The following is a 17,859-nucleotide window of genomic DNA, read 5'->3' on the forward strand; positions in this document are numbered from 1 at the left end:
AGTTGCTTTGAATGGCGCTGGAGGTTAAGATCAGGACGCAGCTTTTCCTTTGTCCTTGGCCTTCGTATTAAAGGGCAAAAGAAGGGTCAGGAGAATTTTCCTGTTGTCTCGGTCTGGCATGTATTAAGCCTTGAGGCTTTGATTACTGACATTTACTACTAAAAAAGAAAGAAAACAAAAGGCAGTAAGGCTGGCTGGCTCCCGGAGCGCCGGCTGAGGAGTCGCGGACGCGTTGGTGACAAGACTGGCTGCGCTGCGGTCAGGCTGGATACGTGGAAGTGCAATGGCTGCCACCAGTTCTCAGTGCTGTGTGCTGCGCCAGCATCAGAACTGGCAGAGAAATGGATGCAACCATCCAGGAGCGGTTTGTCAGATCTCGGTGGTGTTTGATGGTGGGAGGTTCAGACTCAAGATGAGCTCAGCCCATCTGCTCTGCCCGCGTGGCACCTCCAGAGCGCTGGAGCTCCTCTGTCCCACCCCAGGTTCACCTCAATGCTACAGCCATCCCACGTGGTGCTTCTGAAAGATGAGAACTGCTCGGCGTTGCCGTCATGGGGGCACGAAATAGCCATCAAAAACGGAAGAGATGAGTTTGCACTCCTAAAGAAAAATGTAAGTACTTCAACTAGGTAATTTTTAATTGTATTTCTGCCTAGAGGTATTAAATACCTTCTCACTTGAGGATTTTCAGAGTTGTGTTGGGAAATGAATTCTGCTCTCAGCTGTAAGAAGTTCAGCTGGCCCAAGACTAACTTCAAGATGACAAAAATAATCATGTTTGTAATACGTTACAGGATTGTTTGTCCTGAATTTTAAACCTTTTTGTTAAATTTGTGGAACTACGGAGGAATTTTCTAGAAAAAGTGAAATAAAGTAAGATGGAAAAGTACGACTTCCAGGGTTTTCTGTTCATTGCATTGCTTCTGCACAGCCGCATCTGTGGTCACCTCCCTGTGTTGAGTCAAAGCACTGCAGCTGTGGCCTCAACCTCAGACCCAGCCCTGTGCTTTTTGCAGCTCCTGAGCTGCCTGCACAGCTCCCAGGTGCTGCTGCTCCTGCTGGGGGCTGAGGGTCCAACTGAGCCCAAGGGGGCAGAGCCTTCCTCCCCTGGAGGCTGGGAGCAGAGGCTGTTACAGAGCTTAATTCCTGTGCAGGGTGCTCAGGGCTGGGAGCACGTCTGCACCCTTGGTGCTTATTGAGAACAGTTCCCATGCAGTGGTGATACGGAAGGGTTGGTTTGGACCTTTGTACCTCAGAGCTGAGCACTGTTGTACAAAAATTACCAAAGCATGAAGACACAAAGCACAGGGCATTTATTAGGCATTGCTCTGAAAGCTGAGACACTTCCAACTCACACAGCTGAGAAATGGTTGCACAAGAAGAGCAGCTGTTCCCATGGTGCAGAACCACACTCCATGCAGGCGCTGTGGGCACCTCACTGAGCTGTTTGCTGTGGTGCTGAGCCCAAATTAAATACAATTAAATACAATCTTTAACCCCCCCGCGGTTCCTGGTTCTGAGGACTGCAAACGCTCCCTGACCCCTGCAGGATTTGACAGAGGCACAGAACCAACAACGTGCAGGCAGGGGTTTGCTGGAGCTCTGCGTTATTTAAAGGGGTCATTGCTTTTTTCCCTGTCTGCCGTTTCCACTCAAAGCACCCAACAGCTCTGGGTGCTCCTGTTTTGTCCAGGGAAAAACAAGAGTCAGGACCAGCACACAACTTCTTCCGCTCTCTTTTCAGATCAAACATTTCTAGTTTGAAAAAAAAGCCATTTTACAAACAGTCCTTCATTTGCTGAGGGGATCTGAAGGCCCTCCAGGCAGGGACAGACAGGAACGAGCCTCACAGAACCACCGAGGAGCTCAGGAGCTGCTGTTCCCTGTGCTGTCTCTAAACTTCTCTGTACATCAGCCAACAGCCCCACAGCTCCAGAGTGCCACCTAAACAACGTTTCTATGATTGTAAGACTGCAGGCAGAGGTTACACACGTGAACACAGCCTTTTAAAACAATCTAGTCCATGTATGCTACTTAAACAATATAATTTATGGTTTCCTCGTGACTCAGGAAGCTGAAACAGACTCCAAGTATTGCACAAACCCACCTGGTGAACTCCAGGTTCCACGCAGACTTGCCAGGGTGTGCAGTCCCACAGCATCGGCCTCACTTAACAGATGATGGGTTGTGGATAAAGCCATACAAAATAATTCCCATGTCATCAGCATGCAATTGAACATGCATCAAGGAAAACAAAACAGACTGCTCTAAAAGGAGCTCTGCCTTCCCTACACAGCAGGAAAAGGGCAGATCCTGGTTGTTTTACATTCAGCTTGGGAAAAGAAAACTTTGGTAAAGACACACCATACACTGTGAATTGACACGGTAAATGCATTGCCCTTATAAAAAACAAAAAGGAAAAATAGAAATCAGGGACACACAGCAACCTCTCTGCATGTGAACAGACACAGGAAAACGGGGTGTGAGCACCCTGCAGTCATAGGGCCCATAGATGTACGGCTAAGCACCTCAGGAAGGCTGCGTGGTTGCTGAGTGTCATTTATTTCTGCAGAACCCTCTGAATCGGTTGCAGGGAGCCCAGGCTGACAGAATGCTGTGCACCAGGGGAAGTTTCCTACCGCGCCCCCTCACTGCCGCAGCGCGTTCTCCGACGCCGTCGGTGTGTTTGCATCCACATAGAACTCATCAATCAGCTCTTTGTATTTCTGTGCCACTGCCGGTCTCTTCAGTTTCATTGTTGGGCCTGTGAAGAACGCACAGCACGGGGATCTAACAGTGCCAGCACTACAGACAGCATCATTTTGGGACACAAATCAATGTCAGAGCTGAAGGAAGCCTGGAGGATCCAGAGCACCGACTTCTAAATGCTGTTTGTGATTAACGACACCTCTGCTGCCCCCCGAACACAACCAGCACAACCCCCTGCAGCAGACAGCACAGCACCAAGGGCTGCTCAGCTCAGTGCTGTCAGGCAGAGCTGGAAGTCCAGGAAAACCCAACCTGCCCTCCCAAAGGCTGACACAGCACAGCCACAGGGCTGCATGTTCCAGGCTCTGTTTGTGCTGCCTGTCCAACACCCACAGGTGGGACCCACCTCCCCGTTCCCCCCCACCACTCACCCAGCTCTCCGCCACCGACAGAAAAGTCCTTCTCCAGAATGACCCACTTCTGGATTTTCTGGGCATTTGAGACAGCTCTCTTGTTGACTTCTGAAACTGCTGCCTGGATGGCTGCATAGACGGCCTTGTCTTTGCTGCTTACGATTTCAGAGGCTTTAGTAGCCTTGCTGCCCAGTTTTTGACAATATTCAACAGCTTCTGCAGTGAGCTCATCTCCCGGCTCCCCACTTTCCATATTTACAGTGCACTGCAACACAAGTCAGGAGAGGTCACTTGATGTTGAAAACCCCTCCAGCCCAAAAAGCCTTATGCCCCCAAAAGCTGCTGTGTCTCTCCCCCACCTCAGCACCGACTGTCAGTTGGCCACTTTTTATATGCTTCATACAAACTGCTGCTTGCTAAAACACCTTCATGCCTCCACATATTCAACAGCTACGTCCAACACCCAGAAGCAAGCAGAGCTCAGAACTCATGCTCCAAATCCTTACTTGCCATACAGACTTAAGCAAGACACCATCTTCCCCTCTTCTCTGGGCCAGAGCTTTACTTGCCCACATCCCACAGCAGCACTGCATCCTGCTGGAAGTCAGCACTGCCCCTCACCCCAACAGCAGCACCAGAGCCTGGCTCAGCATCTCCTGCACAAGGGCAAGAAAGCTGGCAGCTAAAGCCTCACTAATGAGCAATTAACACTGTCCTGGAAAAACACTGGCCTACCAGGTCCCTCCAGCCATAGACAGAGGCAGCAGTGGAGTCCACCCCCACAGCACTGTGGAGTTTAAAGCCACTGTCTTTAAAAATAAATGGCTGACATCTCATTACTGTCTGAACTGCTCTGGGAGATCCTGAAATTTAGGTAAGGAAAGCAAGTTTCTTTTTTCAGCTTGTCTTAGTACTGTTTCTGCTCTCTGAGGTGGTACAGAGATAAAGTTGCCCTGAACAGTGGAACGTTGTTGGCTGATCAGATGGCAAGTGCTCATTTTCCTCTACAGTACAAGCAGTGTTTGCAACTCAGCTACAAACCATGCACTGCATCACCCCTGGGCTCCAGCAGCTGTAGAACATTCAAAAGTTCACCTCACTGTATTACAATAATCTGCGTCCTTTCAGCCCACCCCATTTTCCACTCAGCAGGCACAATCAATCCCACCTTGAGCGTCAGAAGCATGGCAAGGAATTTTGCTTTGTCTCCAACCAACATGGCGTTGCTAATGATGGGACAGGCCTCTTTTACAGCATCCTCAATTGGAACAGGAGGAACGTTCTCACCTCCTGCCGTGATGATGAGCTCTGGAAAACAACCAGATCTTGATTATTGCTTATGGCTTCCTTTTTCCTTCCTTCACAACCTGAAATGACTTCATAGCACCTCTGTGGCAACACGGACCCAATCAGGAGCGTGTCCCAACATCTGGAGAAGGCAGCAAACCAGAAAGACTCCAGCCAGGCTACAAGAGCTGGGACTGAGGTGTGCAAATGAGCAGCCATGCAGGAGCTGCTCGAATGCTCCACAGATATTTGCAGCTTGGGATCACGGGCTGTGCAGTACGACCACCTCAGCACATGTCCACAGTCACCCCAGGCCGCAGGGAATCCAACCAACTTGTTCAGAAACTGAAGCCAACAATTTACTGAGGCAGAGCAGAGCTGAGCCCCTTTCCTATTGTCTTTCATAGATTGCTGAAAGCACAACCATTTATCTCTTGCTCATGATTAGAGCTTTTCATGAAATTAGATTTGTTTGGTGTTGGCCAAGAGCTGTTGTTGCTGCAAGCCATTTTCACAACAGCATTAAGCCTTGATTTCTCTTACAGGTTAACCAGCAAAGCCAGGTGGAACTGGAGGGAGCCGGCAGGGCGCACAAGGCAGCAAAGCTGCTGAAGAAATCAGGATTTCTGCCTTACCCTGCTGACACACGCTGGTTTCAGAGGTCATCCTTCTCCCTTCCCAAGCTGCATCACATGTTTGCTGGCAGCAAACCCTGCAGCCATATTCAGATTAAAATCTTCACAAGGAGAAGTATCTCAATATTCTGTGCAATCCACAGCTAAAATCTATCAGGCCTTGATGCTTCCGACCCCAGCACTGCGTGACCCCAAGACACAAGAGTGACAAGGTGCAGCATTACCTTTAATTCTGCCAGTGATGTAAATGAATCCATCTTTATCACACTTGCCAAGATCTCCTGAATGCAGCCAGCCATCTTCATCAATTGCCTCTTTGGTTTTCTCCTCCATGTTCAAATAGCCCATAAAGATGTGCCTTCCTGCAAAGCAGATCTCCCCAATGCCGTCTGCATCTGGTTTATGGATCAGAGTCCGACAGCCTGCCATTTCCTTCCCACAGCTTCAACAAAGAGAACACAAACACAAACACAAGGCTTTTTTCATCATTACTATTTTTATATCCAGTAGCTGAACAGCAGAGCGAAACGATAGCAGCACCCACTCACCCTGAAGTGTCTGAACCAAGCCAGGCAGCCTTTTATTACAACTACTCCAATGGGGAACTTAAAGATTTAAAAGGCATCTGCTTATGCAAAGGGAAGTACAGAAAGCTGTTACTGCAGAGATCAGTGCTCACACACCTGGCGCTTCCACCCACTGCCCTCAGACACCTGAGCTTTGAGTTAGGAGACTTATGATCTTGGTGGCAAACTTCTACCAGCAGTGATGTTACCCTGCAGCCCAAACCCCCGGGGACTGAAGGAGCCATTCAAAGCTGCAGAAGAGTCCGACTGTATTTATTCATTTGACATTAAGTTGAACTGTGGGTTGAAGTCACTAATTTGCTTCTCCCACAAATCCTGTGCTTTCCACTCAGTTCCCAGGGAATCCAGGCCAACTCTAAGTAATGCTGCCTTTGCCCTCGGCAGATCTCTTCATCTGCACAACTGGCTCCCCAGAGATGTTCCACTGGCTGCAACCGTGGGGCTGAGCTGCAGTGGCCGAGACAAAGAAGCCAGGCACAGGAGAAACCTTAAAGGATCTCTGCTCCTCCCAGCAGAGCTGTGCTTACAGCAGTTATTTACCTGGTAAGCCTGAACGCTTGAGCTATGGAGACCGTGTGAGGCCCTGAGCTCTCACTCATGCCATACAGCTCAAACACAGGGATGTTCAGACTTAAGAAAAACTCCAGAGTCTCTCTGCTAATGGGAGCAGCTCCTGTGAAGCACCTGGTGCACCGATCCAGGCCGATGGCCTTCCGAACCTTCTTGTACACCAAGTGCCTGGCCAGGCGGAAGTTCACCGGGACCTCAGAATACCTGTGGAAGGGAAATTACGACAGGATCTCAGGTTAGAAAGTAAAACTTCTCCTCACCCTCCTTTCATCCATCTCCTAATTTGCCTTCTTCAGTAAAAACCAACAATAGAAATCACTCCCGCCTCCAACCACTGCTGCCCACCCTCTCAACCAACCATTATATCTGGTTTTTAATTGAAGCCCACGAGTCTGGCCTGCTCCACACAACGTAATTCCTCCCTGGGAGCTAAAGTTCTCTTAATATTCATAACCCCCCCTAAGTTAGCTTGTAATTACCCATTCATCCATTTCAGGTTTGTCTGCAGCCCGACCCCCTTGGCCCACGATGCCACTTTTCTTCGCAGCGTCGATGATTTCGCACCGATTGATTTCATTTTTTCCTCTATTTTTTCCCAGACACGAGGAACTCCTAAGAAGGCAGTCGGCCTCACCTCACGCAGGGTGTCTACCAGGGTGCCCTGACAGGAAGAGAATTGAACACAGCTTTCACAGGTGCTTTAGTACAGATTCAGGTCAGTGCTGCTCACCTGCCAAGGCCCAAACTGCCATCAGCTCTTGAGGAATCGTTTTCAGATGAAGTGCCACTGCTGCCGAGTGCAAACAGAGCAGCACTGAACAACACCAGCTTTCTTCTTGTCACGTTCCACCAAAGAGCCTCAGAAGCATTCCTATTCTGCACTGGTTTTGACAAGACAGCAAGGCTCAACACTCTTGATCCCATGCTGACACAGCATAGGGACAAAATTCTCTTCCCAGGGCACAGATGTAAAGGTGGGGGCATTTTGCAATATGGACAGAGCAAATCCAGCAAACATGGAGCTCAACCAAAACGTCAGGGCACGGAAGCGGTGCCAGATGAGATATTGAGGAGCTCCCAGTTGTGAAGCCCTTGGTCAGCTCATCCTGGCATGTCATACAGACCCAAAAGGCAAAGGTCAGGCTGCCCACACTCTTCAAACCAACAGACCCTTAAACAGGAGCGCTCTGTCCCTACACAAACAAACATCTCGTGATTCTGAAAGCTTTGTTAAGCCACCCAGGTTTGTATTCAAGCGCCCCCTCCCAGCTACACATGCAGGTAGAGGAGCACAAGTTCTTTTGTCATCTAATATTTTTACCTTTAAAGCATCTGGCTGAGCAAAGAAAACCTGTCCTCCAAATGTTATCGATAGCCAAATATCCAGAATCTGTGCAGCAACATGACTGAGGGGCAGATAGCTGACCACCAGCTCTTGCTTTTCAGTAGCTTCCAACAGCATTAAGGAATGGCCAGCTGCTATCGGTGTCCACGTCAGCTGCAACAAGAACACAACCCAGCATGAAGCAGCAGCTCAGCAGGCACAACGCACAACAAGCAGCTCACAAACGAAGGCTGTAAATTGCTGTGACTCTTCAGCTGACCTCTGCCAGCCCTCAGCACCCACCCAGGGCCACAGCTCTCAGAATGGATGTCCATACAGAGATACTTACGTTGTCGTGACTGAGCATTACTCCCTTTGGCTGCCCGGTTGTCCCTGAGGTATAAATTAAGGTACAGCACTGGTTAGGCTTCTGTGAGTCAATGATTTCACGGAGCTGGGAATCTGGAACATCTTCACCAAGGTCCAAGAACTCCTTCCACTGTACACAGAAGTGAAGAACTTCATCACTTTATATATAGGCTATGATTCACAAACAAAATTAAGCCCAAGATGAAGAGTAAGAAACTGTGTTCAATCCTGCAGCAGAATCTCAGCCCCACGATGTTTCCTGGCTGCCACAGGAGGCATGGAAAGAAACAGAAAAGGAGACAGATCGACCTTGAAGCTTCCCAGTTCTGCAGCAGCCCTGGGAGTGCTAAACAGGAGTAAAGCTGGGACCCAGAGCCATCTAGCAGAGGTCAGTGTGTTGCACCTTTCCCTTACAACGTGGATTATCAAGGTTTGAACAACAGTAGACATCTACCACTTCATCCAGGCAAGTGCTGAACCCAGTGCACACTTGCCATGACAGTGGAAGGTGATGGTTGCTCCCAAGCCACCAGCTAAGCACAGCCAATATTTACAATCCAGTAAGATGCCAGTACTTACAGAATACAGATTTGGTCTCTTCTCTTTTATCTCTTCTCCATACTGGATGATAGCTTTCAGGTGAGGTAGTTTATGCTCAATCTGCGTTAGAAAGGGAGATTCATGAGAATGAGCAAACCCTGCTTGTTCCTTTCAATCCCAAGCAAACCACCACTCAGTGTGGCTACTTCCATTCGAAGTAAAGCTTAGAGAATTTCATCTGTGGTATTGAAAAAGAAGAGGGAAGCCTCAGTAAACACAGTAATCATCAGGACTGAGATGTTCCAGTCAATATAGGGGATCCCCAATTGTTTATTCTAGATTATCATACTTGAAGCTCAAGGCTTTGCCATGCTGCAGAACCACCATCATCTTACAGTAAGATTTAGCACCAGTGATCACTCATCCGGATCAAACATGGAACACATCAAGTTGGCTTAATCAGTTCACATCTGCTTCCAGATCCAGCACATCCCACAGGCAGATTTACCCTCCCACACCCACCAGCAGGACGCACAGCCTCCTCTCATCCAACGACTCCACTTACTTGTAAGATTTTCTGCAGCTGTGTGTGGTTTTCCACAACCAGAATGTTGGCACTACAGTTCTCTGCCACATAATGACAGGCTTCAGGAGAGTTGGTAGTGTAGATCCCGACAGCGAGTCCACTGCAGTAGGAAAGGGGGAAAAAATGGAGAAAAAGAAAAGAGAAAATGACAGTGCTGGGGGATAAGCAGAGTTGTTGGCAAATAATCAGATTATTTTAAACTTGAGCAGAGGAATGCTCTCAGGAAGAACGTCCCACAAGGCAACAAGAAAAAGCAGAAAGCTTAGTTCTAAGGACAGAGGCTTTGTTCTGTGCGTGGGTAATGTCAGAACCGACCAAAGTGTCTCACACAGAAGGGTGCTGTGCTGCTCTGACCTTTCCCACCACCACATTTTTAATCCAAATGTAACCAATTGTGATTCTGGATTAACCCACTGTTCATCTCACTTTAAAAAAGAAGTACCTTGCTAAAATATGATTTTTCGGTCTCATTAATTCGTAATGAAGTAAAGAGAGTTTAGGTTGTAGCTACCCTCATTAAGTTCAAATATAAGCAGAGCTTGCTTTGCTTTAAATCAGAAGCAGGATTAATATCTAAAGGCTAAAACAAAACGCAGTGAGAGCCAAAACTCATCTTACCCTGCAAAGATGGCTCCAACGTCAGCAATGAACCACTCTGGGGAATTAAATCCCAAGATGCACACTCCATGGAAACGCTCCAGTCCCAGCTTGAAACAGAAGATGAGATTACAGCAATCTTGTTTTCCTTCTAAAAACACTTCATTCACAGATCTTTGCTGTGAGCACAGCGTCAGGCTAAAAGCTCCTACTATTATGTGCAGGAATTCACACGCACTTCCCAAGCACACTTTCTTAGCATGAAACCAATCAAAGTTTCATATCATCACACTGTCCAACTACATCAGTAGGTGGGAGGGGAGAAATTAAAGGAAAAAGGGGTTTTCTTGATTTGCTCAGGTCTGCATTCAATGATTAGCTCACTGACACACACAGGGCTACAGAACTACAGGCTGTCAGCTCCCTTGGGCTTGGAAGGTAAGAAGTTGAAGTTAAACAACTGCTGATGAGACATTTAGTCATTTAGTACAGGTTAGAGAAGTCAGATGTGAGTAATGACCAGAAGAAGCTCTGCTGGCAATTGGAGACACTTAGCTAGGAAATTCCAGCTGCTGAAGTTCAGGTCTTTAAATCTGCTTCAGCCATTCTTTGGTTTTGCACCAGGGTGGAAGTGCATGCACTGGAAGATACCACAGCACGGGTGGAGAGAAAAAAACTGGCTGTAACTTCAGGAAATAAGACTTTCTAAAGATAAGACAGGGAGAACATGTAACACTGCTTTCTCTCTTGGAATGCCTTAATATCCAACAGCACAAGCAAACGGCTCAGAACATTTCAGCTGGACTCACAGGCAGCTTCCTTCATGCTTTCTCCTGGAAAGATGACTGGTGAGGGGCTCTGCCAAGGTCTGGCACATGCCTCAAGTCCCTCTCTCTCAATATAACGTGGAAACAATTTGTATGCATGTACAAAACCCCTGCAGCAATCACCAGGGTGTTCATGGCACGTTCAAATATCTTCCTGTCACCTGAAGTCTCATCAGCTTTCAGAGAATTTGCAGCTCAAGACACAGCTGACTGCAGCTGCTTCAGCAGCCACACTGGCTGGACACACACATGGAGTAGAATTCAACAAAAGCTCACCTTCAGAAAGCTTTTGGCTGCTTTCCAGCACTTGTCATAGTACATCTTGTACGTCAGCTTTACCCACTGGCCATTCTTCTTGAATGCAAGAGCATGATAATCACTGTATTTGCTAACAGCTTCTTGGAACAGGTCATGAACAGTCTTCGGTGTCCTGCTGCCTACGCCCTCCTCATCCATCCTCAGTTTCACTTCTCCATCTCGTTCTGTTGTCCACATGCTGGAGGCAGGAGGTAAAGGGGCTGGAGATAAAGATCAACGTCTCGTATTTAGAAACTCCCTGCTGCCATAACAGAAATATAAACAGGAGCAAATGCCAACAGTCCCCCCCTTTTTTTTTTTTTAATTATTACTAACTAAAAAGAAGGACTGGAATACATGAATACCTGGTAGGTTTGCATTAGTCAGTGACATGAGCCATCTTACTCCTTGGAGCACAGACATAAGTCTATGCTTAGAGGTTTCTGGACAGACCATCCTACACTTCTACCACTTCTTATGGCTTTGCAAATCACTCCCTCATTTAAACAATAATTTTATGCACACAACAGTAAATAAAAGCACTTTCCACTTACATGTTAAGCCAATCTTGTTCACCTGAGATCTCTCTGTCTTAGCATCTTCAGCTGGCTCCATGCTGCAGACCTCAACAGCTCTGCAAGGCAAAAGCAATCAGTGCTGGACAAGCACAGAAGAGGCTGAAGAATGCCTGAGGCATGCTTGCTCCATCACTTAACTGCATTAATCCTCATGTGCCAAAGATCAGTGGTTCCTGATGTTCTGTACTTGGCTTTATTAATTTCACTAGCTCAGGCTGCGTGGATATAGGAACAAAACAGGCCCACCTAAGCAAGTGTGCCATCTTTGCCTGCCCTGCTTTTGTGTGCTGCTCTGTTTGGAAGATACGCTGCAGAAGAACACAAGAACACAGCATCCAGAAAGCCTGATAGTTTACCAGCACCTGAACGCTCTGTGTGCCTGAAACAGCAGTGAGGAGGGTGAGGACAAAAACAGGCGTGCAGAGCTGGTGCATGATACAGGTAGGAGAAAAGCAAGTTGAAGTGAGGGCAGCAGCCCCAAGGCCTTCCTGCTGTGCAGTGCAGAACCACCCAGTGACCCTTTGGAAAACCCAGAGATTTCCTGCAGAAGGTAAGGCCAGCTCAGAGCAGGAAACTGATTTAGCAGGAAATCCTGTTCTTAGGTACTCCTACTAAAGTTCATCCATCAGGCTCCAGTAGATGTTTGTGAAGTAACTGAAAAGGCACTCAGATGTGCCTCTACTTCAGCCGTGCTCCTCAAGCAGTTTGCACTGTGGTTCCATATGAAAGCGGCCCTTTTTACGTTCAGTCTTGCAAGATTTGGTAAAAGCCTCCTGTCTGCATTGGTAGAACAGTGTTCTTACTCTGATCTTTTCCAAAACTGACTTTCGTAAAGCTTTAAGCGATGAGAACATGGAACAACTAAGTCACAAATCCCACTTCAGGTGACAAATTGGAAGGCAGCCCCCATGAGATTTAGTATTGGAGTCTCTGTGTTCTGCCCCCAAAACAACACCTCCCACCTCCAAACTACAGGCAGGTGATATTTGTTCCCTACCCTGCACGGACCCCACTTGTACCACCTCAGCACAAAGGCCCAAGCTTTGCTCCACCCAAGATTACATCCCAGAGAAACTACAGTTCCACCTTGCCTTGCCAAGCAGCCTTCCTGGGGGACCTCTGCTCAAGGGTGTCATGACAGAGTTTGCTCCTTCAAACCATTACTCTTCCCCACTGCAACATTGAGCATGGGTTTCCTGCAAGCACTCAGTGATGTTCCAGAAGGGTCCCCCCATGACATCACAGACAGGGCTCACCCAGCTCTTCTGTCTGTAGGCACAGCAAAAACACGGCTCACTAACTGTCACTAACCAGGAAGCACTCAGTCCCATGCAAACCCTTCAGTCTAACCCCAGCAGGCTGCCAGCCAAGCCTCACGTTTGCTTCTCTTTCTGCTGGATCAAAGCAGAGATAAATCAGCCACAAAGCCCCACGTGATCTCAGTCTAAGCTGTAAATTGCTTCTCTCCAGTTTATGTTTTGTTTGAATTTCTAAGGGATATTAAACAATTATGGCTTTGGACATACGATATGATTTAAGGCACAGAGCTTTGACAGCTACTCCTATGCACTGCCCAAAAGCAGAACCACTTCTACCTGATCTGCAGGGTAGAAACCAGAGAAACATCCATCAGTTTCCTTTATTTCTCCCGAAGGGATCACGAGATCTTCCTCAGTACACATTTCTTCATCAGCACTGAGAACAGTTTGCAGCACAGATTACCCCCCTGCTGCAGAAGGTCTGCATCATTTCTGCACCTGCTTTCGCGGGCAAAGCATGGAAGTGACTCAGTTATACGAGAAGAAAAACCCCGCAGCCACTTCCCTTACAGTGAATCAAAAGCCATCTTTCCCTCCTCCACAATATATGTAATTTTTACACAGCCCCTCCCAAAATAGGTAAAGAGCGCCTCGGAAGCCTGCTAGCTCTACCCCATTACACTTGATTAGCAATCAATTATTAATCTGCTCTTCAGCATTGAGCTACATAGATTAACAGAGGGACTACAAGGCTGCCTAGCTTGGTAAAAATCAGCACAGATGCTGCACACAAGCTGTGCCTAAAGAGGCTCACCTCTGGTTTACAATACAGCAATGCTTCACAAGTGCACACAGTGCTTACTAAGAATTTCATCAGCGTCCTCCCAGTTAGGTTGAATTAACAGTTATCTGAGTTCCTCTGTAAGTTCATCTTTCTGAAGCTGCAGAACATTCTACCATTTCTATGGCTTGGGTCTCTATCAAACACACACTACCCCGAGCTCTGCACTCTGTAGCTACACACAGTAAAAATAATTCTGTTCCTTCTTTGCAGGGGATGAGAGCACAGATTCAACTTCTGGATTTTGTAAGTAGCAAGAAATGTTTGAAATTGACTCTAAAACTCAGAATGTCCCGATTAATCCAAGTCTGTTTGAATCCAAGCTATGTGCTGTGCACACAGGTAATGACAGGAAAAAAAAAAACCAATAAGATCTCAGATTAGACAAACCTAGCTGAGGAGCTGATGGTGATATCATCCAGCGACACCTCACTGCTCCCTTGAGCATCCACACTGAGATAAGCCATGGGGACCGGATCTGCAAGTGTCGAACGCGCCTCTGCCTCACACAGCATCGTCCCTGTAAAAGCAGGTTTTAAATTAGGATTTAGGAATCGAACAGTACAGTGAAATCAGCTTCAACTCATGGGACCTTCTGACCACGACAAACCCAAAGCTGATGTGATCTGAGATTGCTATGTCTGCATTAAATATGGTAAATTCTATCACCAGACAAAGTGCACTTCACATCACGCCTGCTGCATTTGGCAAGCCTGATGAGAATGAGATTACACACCCACTCTCACACTTAAGAACAAGTACGACGATCACAGCTTACAAAAAGCACAGCGAGGTTAACCTTTACATTCTGCACTCTCCTGCCCCAGATGTTAAGGCTCAGCTCTCAGCCCTCCCCACGTTCACCCACCGCAGTGCTCCGGCTCGGCCTTACAACGCATCGTCTGCTCCTTTGTGCAGCCTCTCCTCCCGCAGCCTCTCTGAACCAGCACCGATGCAAAATACCCTTTATTTTTAAACTAGCGCCCATGAGGCAGATCTGGAGCATCTTATGTCATGTGCTCCCTGCCTTGCAATTGGAAGCAGCCCGTCACCCCACACCGCCGCCTAATGAGGAAGCTCTGGCCCCACGCCTGCTTGCCGTGCTCAGCTCTCGGGGCGTGGGAGGTTCGGGGCTCCTCTGTGCACGCCTGGGGCAGCTGGGGGGGCTCAGCCCCCTGCATTTCTGCTCCCCGGGGATTTAAAACCTCATCTCGTAAGAATCGGTGCTTGGCAGCTGCTGTGTTTTCAGCACTGCCTTCAGTCCTTTGTCATTAAGGGGTTTCATCATCTAAACGAAGGATTTTCTTATACTGAAAGCAATGCTGTCTTTATTTAGAGGTTTACAGTCATCGAAAGCTTTTGATGCTCACAACCTGACAGGCTGAGCTTTAATTGCTTCCGTGAATTTGTAACTGATTCAAAAGTGAATCTGATCCTTCATCCTTACAAAATTGGATTTTAGCATGCCGCGTTAATGATTTCTCCATTAGGGCAACAGAAAGCAGGCAATGCGAGGAGCACGTCTGCCGGAACGATGACAGATACCAGCAAGAGGAAAGAGACGTTTCTCTAATGAATCAGATGTGGCCTGGAGGTCTGGAGGAAGAAGTGACTGTGCAGCATCCTGCTTCTGCCAGCAGTGGAGAAAGGCACGGCCAGCTGCAATTCAAGCATGCAGACCTGCTCTCTTGGCTAGAAGCACACCCCCCTTCCAACTCCTCGTCTGCACAAGGGCACAATGCTACGAGCTACAATTAAAAAAACTGCAATTCATGAGCAGCAGAGAGAGGGGCGTCTCCAAAATCCCATCTCAGAAGCATTGGACTAAGTGGCAAATGCTGCCCACCCACTCTAGACTGAAACACCACAGTGGTTTATTCTGTTCTTTGTATAAGGCAGCTGGGAGAAACCCAGGCATTACTTCTGCAGAGTAGCCCAGTGCTTGCAGAACGGTGGAGCACGGGTAAAGCTGCCTGCCCAGCCTGGAGGAACTCAAACCCAGGTCTATAAGAGCACGCCAGCTTCTGCATGGCACAGTGCCTGCCCTGGGAGCCCCCAACAGCCCTCCTGCAGTGCCTCACCGTGTTACCTGCTGAGAGCCACAGACCCTGCGGGCAACCAGGGCAACGTGAGATTGCACAGCCTGGAAGCCCAGGGAGAAGCACCACTACTCCAGGTGGGCCTGGGATCGCCCAGGAGAATCAAGGTGTTAATGCCACATGGCCCTCAGCATCTAGAGAAGAACAGCACAAGCAGCAGAGTTTTTGGAGTACCCAAATATACTTGGATCATGAAACATCAGCACACAAGCAGACGGCCAAAGCGCAACCTAGCTGTGTGACTTCCCTTGTGAACGCAGGGCTGAGGGAGCCCAAGCCAGCCATGCATTTCATACAGCAAACGTATGAAACGTGTACTCTCCTCACCAGCTCTGTCAAGCAATCTAGCTATGGCCCTATACTTTGTGTTGCTTTGCCACAACCACAGCTGTGCTGCACAAAGCACCCGGTGACGCACACACTTCATTCCCACAGCAGCTTGATGGGTGGGGGAACAGGATCAGGAATGAGCACACACAGTTTGTGGGGGAATTAACCCTCTGCAACGTGCCACAGCTGTTAGAAACACGAACACACACCCAGAGAAAAGCCTGGTGAGAGAAAGCTCCCTTTTAATTACATCTGTGTGAAAGCAGAAGTCGTTTAACTACAAACTGCCCCCTGCTTTGAGCGCTGTATCCTGGAGACCTGCGAGTTTATGAACTATTTCATGGAAACAGCTCTGCTTCCAGAACAAGCTAACAGTGCAGCTGTGTGCACACACGACAGGCAGAGCTACAGAGCTGGAGGTTTCGTTGATGATAGGATCTCAACATGCCCTCACTCAAAACACGTGTAAAGCTTCAAAAACACCCATCCAAATTAAGGTTATGTTCATCAGTCATCCCAACGCTCGCTACCACAAGCCTCCTCTGCTCCCTGCTGTTTTCTTCCCCTTTTCCTCACATGCTCAGCACTCCTGAGCCTGCCCAATCCTTACTGCGACTGTCACCTCACCGGGTATCCAGAACAGAATTCCAACAAAAGCAAAAGTTGGACTTCTAGTTCTCTGCAGATTTACAAAGTGAGGAAACAGATCCTTCGCAACCCACTTTTCTTAAACATCACCTGTACAGCGATAGCAGCTTTCTGAGCACTGTAACCTCTCCCTGGGACGGCCCTGCTGAGCACAGCGAGCCCAAGGCACCAAACCCAGCCTGGAGACGGCTGAGCCCACAGCAAGCGGGGCGCGCGAGATGTGACAGCAGCTCCGAGCCTCGGGTTAACGAAGGCACCCACAGAGCGGCTCCGGGCGCAGCGCCTCTCTGCAGGCGACGCAGAGCCGGGCTGTGTATCTGAGTTACGTGGCTGTTCTCTCTGCCACGTAAACCATCACGGCCGGCCGCTCAGCTCCGCGCAGCTCGGGCTGAATCCCGCCGCGCCTCACGGGCTGCCGCCGGTTCCTCTTTCCTAAAGGACCGCTGGCTTCATCGCGGGGCAACGCGCATCTGTCTGCAGAAGGGAAATTCCCTCACACGCGCTCAGAAAGCACGGAAATACACTTTTGGAGACGCACTGCCAGCTTCTATCGAACTCAGGGCGGATTTTCTCTGTTTTTCCTTCAGACTCGGAGCCGACCGGCACCAAACGCCACATCCCCGCACGGCATTAAGGCGTGGGCAGCGGCTCCGTCCCGCACCCGCAGCCCTTCAGCCGGGATTTTCTCTCGTTCCCATCCAGCCTGCAGTCAGCTCTCACTTCCCACCCCACTCACCGACACTTCAGCTCCATTTAAAAGCACCTCGTTCCTAAACGAAGGCTTTAAGGAGCGCAGCCCTTCACAACCCGATCCCCGCACACTCGTGATTTTCACGCAGCCGAAGCTTTTTCCACGCGGCAGCCGTTCAGCGGCGCCCACCGCCCCACCCGCTCGCTTCCCTCAGCCCCGCCGCGCACGCGCGCACGCGCCGTTACCTCAGGAGCGGGCGGGCGCGCGCAACCCCCAGCGCGACGCGGGAACAGCGGCCGCGCGCCGCCACGCGGGGTCCCTTTAGCGCGCGCGGGAGAAGGGGGCGGGGCCTCCGCTGCCGCGCGCTGCTCGAAAGACCGCGTGGCCACGCCCACCTCCGGCTGAGGTCACCCGCGGTTATTGACCCCGCGCTGCAGCGACACACCGAGCGCACGCGGCCCATTCCCGGCTGCAGGGGAGGGGTGAATCGGCCCCGAACAGAAGCAGAGAGCAAGGGAACGCGATGGAAACGGCCGCACGTCTATTTCCTATCCGTGTTACGAGGGCTTTGCCCTAGCAAGCAGAGGAAGTGGTGCGATGATTGCTCACAGGACACGGGCTCGTGGGCAGCGCTGCAGCTCAGAGCGCCGAGCACCAACCGACAGCACCGAG

General features: G+C 49.3%; 1 protein-coding gene across 4 annotated transcripts; it reads right to left on the bottom strand.

The window, feature by feature from the left end:
- Nucleotides 1–1,292: 1,292 nt before the first annotated feature.
- On the bottom strand, nt 1,293–17,561 carry ACSBG2 (acyl-CoA synthetase bubblegum family member 2). Of its 4 annotated transcripts, none has more exons than XM_048927921.1 (15): nt 17,433–17,561; nt 13,810–13,939; nt 11,296–11,375; nt 10,721–10,962; nt 9,639–9,727; nt 9,000–9,120; nt 8,474–8,554; nt 7,875–8,024; nt 7,523–7,699; nt 6,681–6,862; nt 6,172–6,405; nt 5,269–5,486; nt 4,291–4,430; nt 3,141–3,387; nt 1,293–2,764 (listed from the first exon to the last, which is right to left on the bottom strand). In XM_048927921.1, the coding sequence occupies exons 2-15, from the start codon at nt 13,932–13,934 to the stop codon at nt 2,649–2,651; spliced, it is 2,202 nt and encodes a 733-aa protein (XP_048783878.1). In that variant the 5' UTR covers nt 13,935–13,939; nt 17,433–17,561; the 3' UTR covers nt 1,293–2,648. The 4 variants fall into 4 exon arrangements, with proteins under 4 accessions (XP_048783878.1, XP_048783876.1, XP_048783877.1 ...); XM_048927919.1 differs by lacking the exon at nt 17,433–17,561 and adding an exon at nt 14,288–14,395; XM_048927920.1 differs by lacking the exon at nt 17,433–17,561 and adding an exon at nt 14,312–14,333.
- Nucleotides 17,562–17,859: the final 298 nt, after the last annotated feature.

Source organism: Lagopus muta, chromosome 26 (genome assembly GCF_023343835.1).
Source record: "Lagopus muta isolate bLagMut1 chromosome 26, bLagMut1 primary, whole genome shotgun sequence".
Classification (NCBI taxonomy): Eukaryota; Metazoa; Chordata; class Aves; order Galliformes; family Phasianidae; genus Lagopus; species Lagopus muta.

What these genes read in the sequence shown, in the direction of transcription:
- ACSBG2 (XM_048927919.1), bottom strand. Translation starts at nt 14,318, where the DNA reads ATGCGTTGTAAGGCCGAGCCGGAGCACTGCG. An exon ending in ACCATCAGCTCCTCAGCTAG is followed by an intron (nt 11,376 to 13,809) that starts GTTTGTCTAATC and finishes TTTGCCTTGCAG; the next exon opens with AGCTGTTGAGGTCTGCAGCA. An exon ending in AGCTGCAGAAAATCTTACAA is followed by an intron (nt 8,555 to 8,999) that starts GTAAGTGGAGTC and finishes TTTCTAACGCAG; the next exon opens with ATTGAGCATAAACTACCTCA.